The 15,968-nt window shown below is 40.7% G+C and overlaps 1 protein-coding gene across 1 annotated transcript in view; it reads left to right on the top strand.

Annotated features, from left to right (window-relative positions):
* LOC309830263 (uncharacterized protein C1orf87) overlaps positions 1-8,424 on the top strand; it is a gene marked incomplete at both ends in the record, with an annotated part of 77,043 nt that extends 68,619 nt beyond the window's left edge. The window contains 3 exon segments of the mRNA XM_082666714.1: positions 391-595; positions 8,265-8,375; positions 8,378-8,424. Of these exon segments, the coding sequence (XP_082522840.1) occupies positions 391-595; positions 8,265-8,375; positions 8,378-8,424 (363 nt within the window).
* Between the last annotated feature and the right edge of the window lie 7,544 nt (positions 8,425-15,968).

Genomic DNA, 15,968 nt, shown 5'->3' on the forward strand with positions numbered 1-15,968 from the left:
TCATTATAGTGAGCCCACAAGCCAAAGCTAACACCATTATTGTTTCAATCACTTTTTGTCAAGAATCTCATACTCACGATCCAGAGGTTTTCCCAAGAAATTATATGCATTGCCTATTGATCCCACTAGTATAAAACAGAGTAGAACATCATGAAAGTCTCAGTCAGTTACAAAAACCTCTGTTTGTGTAAATCAGAAATGCAAACTGAATAAAAGTCACAATTTTATCCTTCTTTTAAAGAAAAAAGAGAGTATTCAACATAGTAGTTCTTTACAAAGCCAGACCTACAATAAATCTTGCTAGTTGTGTAGCCTCATGTTGGCCAAGATACTGGGGGAGCTCTGGGTTATGAATATGTTGCCAGTGAAATGTTTGTGTTGTTTTGGTAGAAAACTCCAGAAAAGGATTTGCAGCCAGAAAACCCTCCTGCTGAGACTTCAGCCCCCAAAGATCTCCTGAGCACTTTGAAGATCAGGCCAGTCTCACAGCCTTTTGTCAGTCCAGTGATGAAAAACACGTCTGAAGAATGTGAGACATGGATCAACAGACTCAGGAAGCTAGAAAATGCCCTCTACCTGTGTGATCTGAGTACAGGTGAAGTGTGCAGCTTACAGTTCATATGTCTTTTTTTTTTTTTTCATTTTGTACTGGGCTCCACAAATTATTTTTAATTAGTTTTTATTGGAGTATAGTTGCTTTACAATGTTGTATTAGTTTCTGCTGTACAGCAAAGTGAATCAGCTGTACAGCAAAGTGAATCAGCCATATATATATATATATATGTATATGTATATATATGTGTATATATATGTGTGTATATATATATGTATATATATGTGTATATATATGTGTGTGTGTGTGTGTGTATATATATATATATATATATATATATATATATTTTTTTTTTTTTAGATTCCCTTCCCATTTAGGTCACCACAGAGCACCAAGTAGAATTCCATGTGCTATACAGTAGGTTCTCATTAGTTATCTATTTTATATATAGTACTGTATACATGTCAATCCCAATCTCTCAATTCATCCCACCTCCTCTTCCCCCCTTGGTAACCATAAGTTTGTTTTCTACATCTGTTACTCTATTTCTGCCCTGCAAATAAGTTTATCTGTGCCATTTTTCTAGATTCCATATATAAGCAATATTATATATTTGTCTTTCTCTTTCTGACTTACTTCACTCTGTATGACAATCTCTAGGCCCATCCATGTCACTGCAAATGGCATTATTTCGTCCCTTTTTATGGTTGAGTAATATTCCATTGTATATATGTACCACATCTTCTTTGCCCATTCAGAACGACCCTCAGAATGGGAGAAAATATTTGCAAACAAAGAAATCGACTAGGGATTAATCTCCAAAATATACAAACAGCTCATGCAGCTCAGTATCAAAAAAACCAAACAACTCAATCGAAAAATGGGCAGAAGATCTAAATAGACATTTCTCCAAAGAAGACATACAGATGGCCAAAAAACACATGAAAAGATGTTCAACATCACTATTAGAGAAATGCAGATCAAAACTACAATGAGGTTCCACCTCACAGCAGTCAGAATGGCCATCAGCAAAAAATCTACAAACAGTAAATGCTGGAGAGGGTGTGGAGAAAAGGGAACCCTCTTACACTGTTGGTGGGAATGTAAATTGGTACAGCCGCTATGGAAAACAGTATGGAGGTTCCTTAAAAAATTAAAAATAGAGCTACCATATGATCCTGCAATCCCACTCCTGGACATATATCCAAAGAAAACCATAGTTTGAAAGGATGCATACACCCCGATGTTCATTGCAGCACTATTTACAATAGCCAGGACATGGAAGCAGTCACACACCTTTCCATTTGTGTTGCAGTCTAAGAGTGGACACATCCCTTTCTTTCACTTCTTAACAAATACAATTTGTACATAAACCATGTGCCTGGCACTATGCTGAGCACAATCAGGAAACACAAAGATGAATCAGACATGAATCCCCCACCAGGTTGCTTACAGTTTCTCTGAGTCTAACCTACAATCCAACCTTGTAATTCCCCTGATTGAAATCATCAGCATGACTGCTAACAGGCTGAACTCTAAACTGTTTAGCAAGGCAAAAGCTGGTCTCTATCCACCTGACCAGTATCTTCTCCTTCTATTGTAATTCTCTCAGCATATCCTACCCCATCATAATGAATAACTTGCCTTCCTCAACTGTGCCTTGCTTTCTACTGTGGCTGTGCCTTTTCTTTTTCAAAAAAAAAATTATTTATTTTTGGCTGCATTGGGTCTTCGTTGCTGCCATGGGCTTTCTCTAGTTGTGGCAAGCGGGGGATACTCTTCGTTGCGGTGCACAGGCTTCTCATTACTGTGGCTTCTCTTGTTGTGGAGCACGGGCTCCAGGTGCGTGGGCTTCGGTAGTTGTGGCACACAGGCTCAGTAGTTGTAATGCACAGGCTTAGCTGCTCCGCGGCATGTGGGATCTTCCCAGACCAGGGCTCGAACCCGTGTCCCCTGCATTGGCAGGTGGATTCTTAACCACTGAGCCACCAGAGAAGCCCATGGCTGTGCCTTTTCTAACCCTACACCCTCTACCTGAGCTGTCTGCCTCTCCTCTGTCCCCACCAACTCCCCACACTGTCCACCTGGCTAATTAATACCTAAACACCTTTTATGTCGGAACTCAAGCTCTACTCCTCTGAGACTCCCATGATTTCCCCAGACAGATTTAGGCCAACCTTTATCTGGCCTCTTACAGTTCTTTAACACCCATTATCATATTTGATATATTGTATTTTTCTATTTGGGACTTAGTACTACCTAAGTACTAAGATACTTTTTTATCCTGAGTACCTTGCACAATTCTGTTCAACCTTTTTTTTAGGAAACAAATAAATGAATGTACATAAATAACTAAATCCAAAATAGAAGGTGATAAATGCCATTAGAGGGTGCTATGTGGGCATTCAGACAAAGGAGAATTCATTCCTAGTGAGGTGATAAGGTTATGTTAGTGTGAAATTGATCATTAAGGGAAAGTGCAGTTTGTATACAAAGGACTGAAATAGAGGGCCCTTCCTGGCAAACATGCAAGTTAGCCAAGCAAAGCATTATGTATGAAGCTCAATACAAGGAATTTGGTTTGAATAGAATACAAGGGCTATTAAGAAGAATATTAAATGAAAAAGGTGAAAATATAGGATAGGATCAGATCTAGGACGGTCTTAGATGACCGACCAAACAACTTGGATTTAATTCAAAGATAGTGAGCACATTGTGTTTCTAAGCAGGAGAGTGGTATGATGAAGTTGTATTTCAGAAAGGTCCTTGATGGCTATGTGAAGAATGAAGGAGAAATTTAAATTATAAAAAGGATAAAGGATGTTATTGCAATGCTTAAATGAGATAATGAAATTCAGAACTAGGTCGGAGACCTGTGAAATGGAAAAGAGGCAGCACATACAAAAACACATGCACTGAAATCGTTGTACTTAACTACATACTGTTGTTCATGAAGACTTAGCATTATATGTGGAGTCTAAAAATATGGAACACATAGAAATGGTTGTTGCCAGGAAATGTGTGGAAATGTTGGTCAAAGGGAAGAAACTTTCAGTTATAAGAAATTCCAAGGATTTAACGTACAACATGGTGACTCTCATTAACAATATTGTGTTGTGTACTTGAAAGTTATTATGAGTAGAGCTTTAATGTACTCACCATAACAACAACAACAAAATGGTAATTATGGGAGGTAAAGGATTTGTTAACTAACCTTATTACAGTAAACATTTCATAATATATATGTGTATCAAATCATCCCATTGTATATCTTAAACTTACACAATGTGATATATCAATTACATCTCAATAAAAAAGTTAGTGTACACATTAGTACTTTCTAGAAGTAATCATATAACAGCACTAATGCCTTTTCATTCTCTGTATGTTTTTGTTTCATTTTGCTTTGAATTTCCAATGCAAGTTAATTCTAGACCACATGAAGTATGAATACCATATAATACCCAAGGACTTCTAATAACTATACCAAAGAGAGGGGGAAATGAAAATTTTAGGTAAAAAATTCATCTAGATGAATTAGAAACTCATTTATTAAACATTTGTTATGAGCCCAGCCCTGTGCTAGAGGCTGGACCAGGAGGGAAACCAGAAAGGATGAGACATGGTCTCTGGCCTCAAGGAACTTTTAGGTAAGACACAGAGGCTGCCAATAGTTCAAAGCCAATAAAAGAAAAATTTTTAAGACAGAATAAAGTATTATAATTAAAGACACAAACTAGACTTAAGGAGTCCAAAGAAAAGACAGAAGAGATGAAAAAAGCTCAGTGAGTACTCAGAGAGGGCTTCTTGGAAGAGAGAACTTGAGCTGAGCCCAGAGGAGAGGTAGACTTTGAATAGCTGGGTAGGGCATTCTGAGTGTGAAACCATCTTCTGCAAAGGTTAGAAGGTGAGAATGAGTATGATGGGGAAGAGAGTGAGAAAGACAGGACTGACTGTCACGTTGGATTGAATAGTAAAGTTGAGACCCTATTGTGAATCCTGAAGGCTGGAATGAGGCTTCATTCTCTACGCAGTGTCCACCAAAGGTTCAACCAGAGGAGAACACAGGGAAAGCTGAAATGGGTCATTTAGGGAAGATACTGGGAAAAAAGGAGATCAAAAGTTTACTGAAATAACCTTTATTTCATGAGTCTGTGTATACATATCAAGACTGTGAGAGTGTTGATGGGGTTACAAACAAAAACAAAACAAAACCAAAAATCAGGTAGAGAGAAAAGACGTTTCCAAAGAAACAAATGCTGAGTTTTGATGATGGATGATGGATCATAAATTTAGTTACTAAGAGACTCCCAAAGACTGGGACCTTTCTCATACTTCTGAACTGCTCTGGGGAAAAATGGAGTTTTGTTGACTTTGGGGCAGATTCTGGCAGATTTGAAATGACTTTCTCATGGCCTTTTCACTATTTATGCCTGTTTTCTCTGTTTCTATGAAATTCATTAGTTCCTCAATAGCCAAGGAATGTGTCAGCCAAATCTGGAAACATCTATAACTATCTTTAATGAGGAAAGAGGATTAACTGAGGTCATCTTGTTGGTTTATTAGCCACAGTATTTAGCAGACCACCATGGCCCTCCTCTAGACACTGAGCAGATCATCCCTATTCTGCCCAATGATGAATCAGTGCTCTTTATTATGTGCAAGGAAATATGTAGGCCAGGGCGTTCCTCATCCAGGGTGAAGGCAGAACATCCATCATCAAATTAGCATTTCTGGGAACCTACTCTGAGCTTATTCTTTAATGGGGGTTGTCAAGAAAATATCCTTGAAGAGAAAGAAATAAGGAATGACTATGAATAACTGGTCATGCTTTCTAAAGAAAGATGGGTGGTTGGGATAAATATTTGAGTGACTGGTAATTGGGAATTTTCCCAGTGAACTGAAGGCTAGACAGAAAATATTTTAGAGTTCAAGGAGGCATAGTGCAATGAGAGCCCTCAAGGACACGGGTCTGGACTTAACATACGCTGCATCACTAACTCCTCACATCAACCACATGCTGAAGGGATTAATGTCCTTATTTACAGAGGAGAAAGCCACACTCAAAGTGATAAAATATGAGCAGGTGGGAAGTTGAGGCATAATTCTAACCCAGTTCTATTGGACTTCCCGCTACACCAATCTCCCATGACACACCAGAAAGTTCATGAGATTCTGTTTGTTGGTTTGTTTCTTTGTGTGTTTTTAACCAGATTCAAGTCCAGACTTCACCAAGTCTGGAGTCACTTGCTGAGTCACTTATATTCGCCAAGCCTGTTTCCTTGTCTATAAAATAGGACTGATAATAATAAAACATACCTCCCAGATTTGAGAAAGGATCCAATGAGATTTAAAAGTTCTTTGTAAACTGAACATGAAGTGGAGAGTAAAGAGGTTCTTATTTCATTCTGGTTCTGGTGGGACAAGGACAAGCTTCCCAACACTAAGATGGATTGTAAGGTTATTTTATGCAGCTGTCTTGCGCATCCCCTAATGACAGCAAATTAGACAGAGATAAATTTCAGTCAATGGACTTTTGTCTGATGCGCGAATCCTCTACCAACGGTAAAACTTAGAAGATAGAAGAAAAGGCCCCCCCACACACCAGTGGTAATTCTTATATGCATTTTTTAATATTAATTCTAATTTTTAATTAAAATATAAACTAAATTATATATATAAATAATGTCTTCTAATTAAAATATTTTCTTGTGTATTTTAAGTAATATTGATGATATAACCATTATAACTATCCTATAAAAATACCTACATTAATGAGTGCTTAATAGTTCTGGGTATTGTGCTAAGCACTTACTATTTTATTAATTTTCAAACAATTTGATTATCCCTATTTTAGAGTCAAGGAAACTGAGGCTCGAAAATTAAAGTAACTTCCTCAGTCAGACACTTACTCCAAAGTCCATGACTTATATTTCCAGAGGTGGAATATGAGGAAATGTCTTGAGGGATCCAACCTAGACCAGGTCAAGAGCCTCCACCCAATCCAGAAAATTGTAAAGATGCAACTGACCAACTCAAAGGAAGATATTTCTGCAGAGGAAACGACCAACATTCTAATAGGAGAAAGAGACAGTAAATAAACCTGAATAGAACAGACAATTAAAAAACAGTGGATTGGATAGGACGGGATGGGGTGAGATGGGATAGGATGGTATGGAATGAGATGGGATGGGATGGGATGGGATGGGATGGGTTGGCTTGGGAAGGGACAGGACAGGACTGAACTGAATAGAACTGAATGGAATAAATCACATTAGGACCCCAGCTGTCTGTAGTCCACTGTTAAAAACACTCATTAGAGAGCAGTTCAGAGAGGAGCATCATGCTCAACTGTCCTTGCACGTTTAAATCCAAACAGAGCTCAAACAGAGATGACAGGTTCCACTATAGCCCAAATCTAATAGACTGGTCGTGGCTTTCTGCAAAATGACCAGGGACCACTCCTTCTGGATTCTTTGAAAAAGAATTTCACAATCATTATTATAGTCTGCACAAGTACAGGAGACTAGAAGAGCCACATGCAAGGGATGTATCTCACCCCTATAAAAGATATTTAAAAGCTTGACACCTGTAGCGTAGATCTTTACAATTCATGGAAAATATTTAGAAAACAATCTGAGCCCTGATTGAAACAGTCTCTTTCCCCTCATTCTATAATACAATATGGTGGTTAAATGCATGGACTAGAACAACCTTGGGCAAGTGACTGTCCATCTCTATGCCTCAGTTTCTCTCTCTGTAAAATGGGTTGTTGTGTTAAGTGAGTTCATATTGGTAAATTGTTTGGAGGGGTGCCTGAAACATGGTAAATGTTATATATGAGTATCAGTCGTTATTGTTATTGTTGTTGCACTCTAGTTAATTTTCTGCATCTCTTATCACCTCAACTGGTTGGTGATCTTCCTAAGGTAACAGACCACTTCTCAAAATCCTCTCTATTCCCAAGCACAGTATCTGACATATATAAGCTCACAATTAAGAGCTTATGAATGAGTCACTGACCTTTGTTGTTGTTGTGTTCTACCCTTAAACTCCTCTCTGCAGTTATCAAAATCTACTTACCCTTAGCATGGACAACACATTCGTATTGGTACATATAACATGTGGGTACCAGAGTATGTCCTGTGATAAGCACCACCATCTCTATTATACAGATCTAGACTCTAAGCCACAAGAAGTTAGGTGATTTACCTGTGATCACACAGCAAGCTGGAGGGAGTCACAGTAAATATATTTCCAGAAATGCATAAAAATGAGCTGTTTAAATCCTGCATGTCTAGGAACATGTTTGGATATTTCAGTAAGATAAACATAAACTAGAGCAATTAGGAATTGCTTTTAGCCGGCACCCCACCATTTTCAAAACTTGGTCTTTTAAAGTTTTATGGCTACGAAGAACAAGCTAAAATCGCTTTAGAGTCTACCTATGGATTATATTGGACCCCATCTCCTCCCCAAAATCACCCTCAGATTCCTCTCAACATCTATTATGCATAGCCAGGATTGTAAATATCTTTTAAGGGTGTCACTTGGTTTTTAAGAAGCTTAAAATTTCAAAATATTAGCATTTAATTCTTGCTCAGAAGTCATTCAAGCTAATGAATTTTCCTCTTTCTTGTTTTTTCTTTTAAAAATACTCTAAAAAAAAATACTCTTTTAAAAATCTCCCACCCACCCAACCCAATGGCAGGAGTTCTGGAGAATGAACGAGCCAGATGCCTCATTCACAACTACAATCTCATTTACAACCTGTCCCTGAGCCCTCAGAAAATTGACCAAGCCTTGCGGAGATTCCATGCTGGAGAAATATGCTCTTGGAGCCAGCGCTTCAGTACTTAAAGGAGCTATGATAACAAGCCCATATTGTGAGAACAGATGTTCCCTTTGTCTCCCTTTTTACCGGGACACATGTTTCTCCTCAGCCCGAGTGCAGTGGTGGAGGCGCTGTCAGAGTTGAGGCCGATGCAGCTATTGTCAACACTTTGAGCTTGGACTTGGTTTCTGGCTATGATGCTCACTCATAAGCAGCTCAAAGTGATACAAGGAAACCAGGTTTTCTCTTCTGAGGTGGCAAAAACCCAATTTCTTAAAATCCCCTTCTATTCTTATAAAGCTGGTGATGAATATTCAATGATTTTTTTTCTGTATTGCTGATCAAACTGTTTTTTTGCAAACCCTGCAATTCCATATAGTAAAAAACATGCTAGATGTTGTCAACTCCCAAAAATGCCTGTGAAATAATAGACCTAAATATATCTTATTTGGATGAGTAAGTCAGCCTTTCCTCTAGTCACTATTCTAGGATTTCCACATTGTAAGAAAAATAAAAGTATTAACAATATACTACCTTAATACTAAGCAGCAGAAGCAGAATTTCAAGTGAAGTTTTCTGAACAAGTTCAATATTTTCTCTAGTACAAAACTAGATGATGTTACACTGTCTCCAAGGATATTTTCCCAGAGTATTGAATACAACTTCGGAGGAGGGACTCCTGGAACAAAGGATTGTGGAAATAGGTAACATCTTCTTTGCTTCCTCTGGCAGGAAAACCAAGTAAAACTTTCCATCAGTTCCCAAAGTTCTTCTAGTCTCAACATCCACCCCCCTGCAATTTGCACCACCCTGGCCACAACATACATACTTACATTCACATCACACCACTCAGGCAGTATGAGCTCATTGAAGGAAGCCCAGGACTTCAGAGACAGAAGTATTCCCAGTACCATCATTAATGCTGAATGACCTGGATCCTGATTTTCCAATCTCTGTGCGTGGAAGACAGGATGAAGGAGTTAGGTCAAGGGAAAAAGCAAAGAGAAAGGTCTCTGAGCATCCCCTTTAATACATTTTACATAGTGGGGTATCTCCTAAAATCTTATAAATTAAACCTTAAGAACAAAATAATTTGGATCCACCAACATAAATGATCTCTGAGGGCCTTCTAGTCTCTCCTGCTCTAGTTTTTATAATCCTTGAGTTGCCCAGAAAAATGCCCCTCTAACACTCTAGAGCCCTTGGGCTTCCTAGCTGCCTTTTAGAACAGAGAAGTAAGCAGAAAAACATGGCTTTCTCATGCTACCAAAGTACCAAATGAGGGAAATTAGAATATTAGATCAGACAATGTAATATGCATTGGGCAACTACTGTGTCAGGATCTTGACGTATTCTGTTTCATCCAACTCTGACAACTCGATGTGGCAGCTTTCACAGCTCCTTACAGTTGAGGAAACAGAGGCTCAGAGAAGTGAAGCAGAAGAAAGCTGCTGGGTTGTGCCTATGGATAATTGGCTGGAGGGATACACTGCAGCTCTATTTACAATAGCCAGGACATGGAAGCAACCTAAGTGTCCATCGACAGATGAATGGATAAAGAAGATGTGGCACATATATAGAATGGAATATTACTCAGTCATAAAAAGAAATGAAATTGAGTTATTTGTACTGAGGTGGATGGACCTAGAGACTGTCATACAGAGTGAAGTAAGTCATAAAGAGAAAAACATATACCGTATGCTATCACATATATATGGAATCTAAAAAAAAAAAAAGGGTTCTGAAGAACTTAGGAGCAGGATAGGAATAAAGACGCAGACATAGAGAATGGACTTGAGGACATGAGGAGGGGGAAGGGCAAGCTAGGACGAAGTGAGAGAGTGGCATGGACATATATACACTACCAAATGTAAAATAGATAGCTAGTGGGAAGCAGCCTCATAGCACAGGGAGATCAGCTCGGTGCTTGGTGACCACCTAGAGGGGTGGGATAGGGAGGGTGGGAGGGAGACGCAAGAGGGAGGAGATATGGGAACATATGTATATGTATAACTGATTCACTTTGTTATAAAGCAGAAACTAACACACCATTGTAAAGCAATTATACTCCAATAGAGATGTTAAAAAAATAAAATAAAATAGACTAATTAATTAATTTAAAAAACCAGCCAAAATCCAGTTCAGGCACTTAGTAGGTGGCAGCCTTGGCAAATGTTAAATCTCCCTGAGCTTCAGTTCCTTCACCTGTAAAACGGGAGTAATTGTACTTTTCAGGGGAGTTTTATAAACACTGAAAGCCATGTCATGCAGACACATCGTAGAGATGTGGGCCTTTCTTATGTCCCTTCTCTTAGCTGCTGAGCCTCAGGAAGCTTGAACAATGGTCTGTGTGAAATGGCAGAGAGCAATAATGCTACTGCTACAGCACAAACAAATTTTGAGATACATCTGCTTTCTAGAACCAAGGGCCAGTTGCTCTTAGATCATCTCCGGTCTGGAATTCTCCACTGCTTTACCCCAGGATGTATGTGGTATGTAGGTGGGAGGGTGTGTATTTGTAAGACTTGCCCTTGTAAAAGTAAATACTCATTAGATTTTCTCTGAGTAAAGCATTAAAAAAAAAACAAAAAATCAACTTAAGCCATAGAGAACAGCTTAGATATCTCGGTGACAAAGTGACAGCAGAGGTTAAATGAGGCCGGGCTGTGAAGCAAACCACTGGACACAAACAGCAAAATGCTATGAGGTCATTATGCTTCAGAATATTTTTTAGTGACCACTATGCTAAAGCTTTTGCATGGTTTGCTTATGGACAATGTTACCCTTCTCTCTCTTTTTTTTTTTCTCAGATCAGAGTTGTTTCGTATACTCCCTGTGACTGTGTCATTGTGAACTTCTAGTAAACACTGGGTAGAGGGAGTCTGGTGTCTGTGATCTTGACCAGCTTTCTCTAGCAGAATCTTTCTAAATGGGTGTCTGTGTGCAGTGGCCCGGTTAACCTCCAGGATTCCCTGGAGGGACTTGGTGTCGACTGCATCTGCCCCAACTCCCCAAAAACCTCAGCCTCTAAAGATGGAAAGAGCACTGAAGACATAGCAGAGGCTGGATCTCACCACCTGGGCAGACTCTTTCCCAGATGTGTGACCCTGAGCAATCCACTACCTCCCCATAGAGTCATTCACATTGAAGGGGATAATGTATACAAATCGCCTGACACTGGCACAGAGATGTGCTCCACAGTGTTTCCTTTTACACCATTCAATGGGCCAAATCATTATGCGCCCTTTCCAGATACAGACACCTTATAAGCCAACGGTTGGCTCACTGGTCGTGTGGTCCTAGAGTGCAGAGACCATGTCCTCCACATTTCTATTCTTCATTCTCTCTGCTCTCCTTACTCCTCACCATAACCCAACCAGGTGGGCATTCTTATGCCCATTGTACAGATGAGACACTGAGGCTCGGATGGTAAATGGACTTGCCAAAGGAGTAACAGCTAGTGAGTGACAAAGTCAGGACCAGAACCCAGTGCACAACTTCCAGTCCAGCAGTGCCCTGCAGGTCACAGTTAGAGCAAATAACCCACAGAATTCCCGTTAGTGTGTGTGGTCTGACTCCCCAGCAAGTCTAGTGGACACGCCAAGCCAGGACCAAGGTCTTCCTGGTCTTTGTCCCCAGCACAGAGCCCAGATTCACCATCCAATGGGAACCTGGAACACGTTTGTGGAATGGCACCTCCACATGAACATTTGGAAAAGCCAGCAACGTTTTGCCCTCTTCCAGTACCCCCAGCTCATCACCACCTTCTGGAGACAGGAATAAAGGGTGTTTTCAGGACTCTGGACGTGATCGGTTCACAAAAGCGGAAGCACAACTGTACAGATCGCGCCATCCAAACAGTTTGCTAAGTGCCCACTAACTCTTCAGAGGAATTTCCCGAGATCATTAAGAGAAACAATAACGGGATTTTATATTCTAATTGAGATCAGAAACTGGACAGCTTTGGAGCTGGCTGGAGAACTGTGTGGCTCTGAAAATAAACACTCGCCTTTTTGCTCCCCCCTCCTCGCCCCCCACCCCTTGTGAGAGCCTTTCAGCTCTGCTTCCAAGTCTCCTTAGCAACAAAGGTAGGGGTTCCCAGAGCTGGTGCCTCTGGAATGCCAGCCATTCCCCTCATTAGCATTCAGGGCCGCTCATCTGCCTGCACATTTGGCCATGGGGCTGTGCAAAAGGCAAAGTGGCTTGGGGGAAGCCCAGCATTTAGCGTGATTGGTTGGGACATGGGAAGCCTCCACAAAGAGTTTCCAAACAAAAGGCATCAATATTACTTGTGGAGCCATCAGTCTGCCTGGGGCACAATATGGCTCTGGCTCAGCCACACGCTCCCTCCCCAGGTCCTGTGTGAAGGCGTGGTGGGCTCTTGGCCCTGAACACCAGTGTGTTGGATGGTCTCCCTCCTCCTCCCTCTCTGTGCTGCCAGGTCTCTCCTCAGACTCAGTTTATCCAGGTTGGACAATGGGTGGACTCTTACTGGTGGTGGGAGTGCCCACGGGAGGGGGGTTGACAGAGGGTAAACAGTCAGATGGTAGGACAATCACAAGCAGATGGTGCTGCTGGGAATGGATTCCAGACAAATTCACGGGCAGATTGAGCTCTGACAAAGACTTATCTGGTGGAGAGCAATTGGCACCTTATACTAAGCCCTTGCTCAAAACACACATCCTGCTCTCCCACACAATCTCTGACAGTTCCGTGAGGTTCCATATCACCAGAATTCCAAAATATTGATCAATAGGCCAATCCCTGGGAGATTCCAACCAGCAAAACACTTTCTCAGCATTCTCATAGAACCAGTCCTTAGCAGAGTTTCCTTCAGCCTCCCTGTGTTTGAACACCTTCAGAGATGTGGCTCTCACTACTTGTCATCTTCTCCTCTCCACACAGCTCCGATTTGTTCTTCTAAAATTTGTTATCCTTTTAATCCCTTTTCTACCCTCCCTTGGAGCCAAAGGAGAAGGAGGGGGAAGAGGAAGGGGCTGAGGAGGAAAAGGGGGGAGGGGGGAGGGAAAAGGAGGAAGGGGGAGGGAAGGGGAAGAGGAAGAAGAAGAAAGAAAGCTTTGTTTCTTTCCTCCAGAATGGACTCAAGTTGGGGAGGGTGTCAAGACTGGGAGGAAATTGGGGGAACAGATGTGTAAGCAAGTATATCAGCTCGCTAGAACTGCTGTGTCCAAGCACTACCAACTGGGTAGCTTAAACAACAGAAATGTGCTGCCTCACAGTTCTGGAAGCTAGAAGTCCAAAATCAAGGTGTCTGCAGGGTTGGTTCCTTGGACTGTGAAGGAGAATCTGTTTTGTGCTTCTTTCCTAGCTTCATGTGGTTTGCTGGCAATCTTTGGTGTCCCTCAGCTTATAGACGTAAATATAACCAAGATCTCTGCCTTTATCTTCATATGGTGTTCTCCTTGTAAGCATGTCAGTCTCTGTGCCCAAATTTCCCCCTTTTATAAGGACACATCATATTAAATGAAAGCCCACCATAATGACCTTATTTTAAGGTCATTACCTTAAAATTGATTACCTCTGTAAAATCCCTAGTTCCAAATAAAGTCACATTCTGAGGCACTAGGGGTTAGGACTCCAACCTGTCTTTAAGCAGGTATACAATTCAACCCATAATAGCAAGAAAATAAATAATTGTATGTATGTGACAAGCACTTTGTTAGGTTTCTCCTGGGAATGAGGAAGGCAAACAGAGCGTATAAATGCTCCACTTAAGCAGATCAGTGAGAGCTTCCTGTGATAAGACACTTGTGCTCACCCTGAGATGTTGAGTGGAATTTTTCCAGGTGAGTAAAGGGAGATTATCTTTCCAGGAAAGGGAAGAGCATACGCAAGCCACATCTAATCTCTTTTCCACCTATTTTTCAGAATTCGCCATCCTCTCCTCCCCAACACATACACACACACACCAGGTTGTATACCTTCTTCCCTTAACTCCATAAGCCAGGATTTGGGGTCCTTCCCTCATCACGTGTGTTGAGGAGAGAGTACTGAACACAGGACTCCAGGGATGCTGAGAGCAGCCCAAGTCAGGAAGACATTACCTCTGACATTCACAAGACTGCAAATCTAAATCCTCTTTTTAATGCTGAGTGACTGCCAACAACGGAAGGTGTGACTCTCCCCTGAAATTGGTGGGCAATTCCACAGGAACTTCCAGTGCCCTAACTCCAAAGGGTGGGAATTCTGGGTCCCCTGTAGGGTGTATTATATTATTTTTCAAAATATCAAGTGTTACAAACTTGTAACCTCTCCCTAGGGGGTGATACATTCCCACCTCATTGATGTTAAGTTTGGCCTGTGACTCGTGACTCCCTTTCCAGCAAGAGAATTGTCAACCCCACCCTGTTGATCCCAATCACTTACTGGTCAATAAAGATGGGTAGAAGAAACATGTCACTCCTAACAGTAGCTTTAAAAGACATTGTATGATTCTTCCACCTTCTCTTTTTCTTCTACCACAATTCAGAAAGCTGTCTGAGAGCAGCCTGGGACCAGGAGCAAAGGCCAATGTGGAACAGAGTGGAAATCAGTATTATAGACATATACATAAAGAAAAGTCAACCTTGGAGCATGAACAAAAATTAAGCCACTAAGAATTTGGGATTGTTTGTTATCATGGCAAAACTTGGCTAAGCTTACTGATACACCTTTGAAAGTCAGAGAAAAGGGGACATAATTCCAGCCCTTGGAACTCTGCAGTGTAAAGCTGCACATTCAGACTCTTTTGAGTTTTCTCTCTTTAACTCAGTCATGGAGTGTTTCTTTCAGACACTGTGGCAGAGATAGCTACCTGTCTACCAAAATTTTTACTCCCTCTTCCATAATGGGGAGTTGAAGATGAAAAAAGTAGCTGTCCAGCAGAGATTCCATTTCCCAGCACCCTTTGCATTGAGGCATGGCCTTGTGATTAGTTCTCATCAGTGGAAGGTGAACTGAAGTTATATGTGTTCCTTCTCAGTCAGATATTTTAAGAAGTAGCTGGGTCTTCTCCACTTTGTTCTTCTACCATGCTCTTAATGATTAAAACCAGTCTGCTTCTTAATCAAAACTACAATGAAGTATCACCTCACTGGTCAGAATGGCCATCATCAGAAAGTCTACAAATAATAAATGCTAGAGAGTGTGTGGATAGAAGGGAACCCTCCTACATTGTTGGTGGGGATGTAAATTGGTGCAGCCACTATGGAAAAACAGTATGGGGTTCCCTAAAAAAATAAAAATAGACTTACCATATGATCTAGCAATCCCACTCCTGGGCATATATCCTGAAAAAATGAAAACTCTAATTCAAAAAGATACATGCACCTCAATGTTCATAGCAGCTCTATCTACAATAGCCAAGACATAGAAACAACCCAAGTGCCAATCAACAGATGAAATGATAAAGAAGATGTGGTATACACACACATACACACACACAATGGAATATTATTCAGCCATAGAAAAGAATGAAATATTGCCATTTACAGCAATAAGGATGGACCTAGAGATTATCACACTAAGTGAAGTAAGTCAGACAGAGAAAGACAAATATTATATAATATCATTTATATGTGG

Source organism: Grampus griseus (genome assembly GCF_964374135.1).
Source record: "Grampus griseus genome assembly, chromosome: 1".
NCBI lineage: Eukaryota > Metazoa > Chordata > Mammalia > Artiodactyla > Delphinidae > Grampus > Grampus griseus.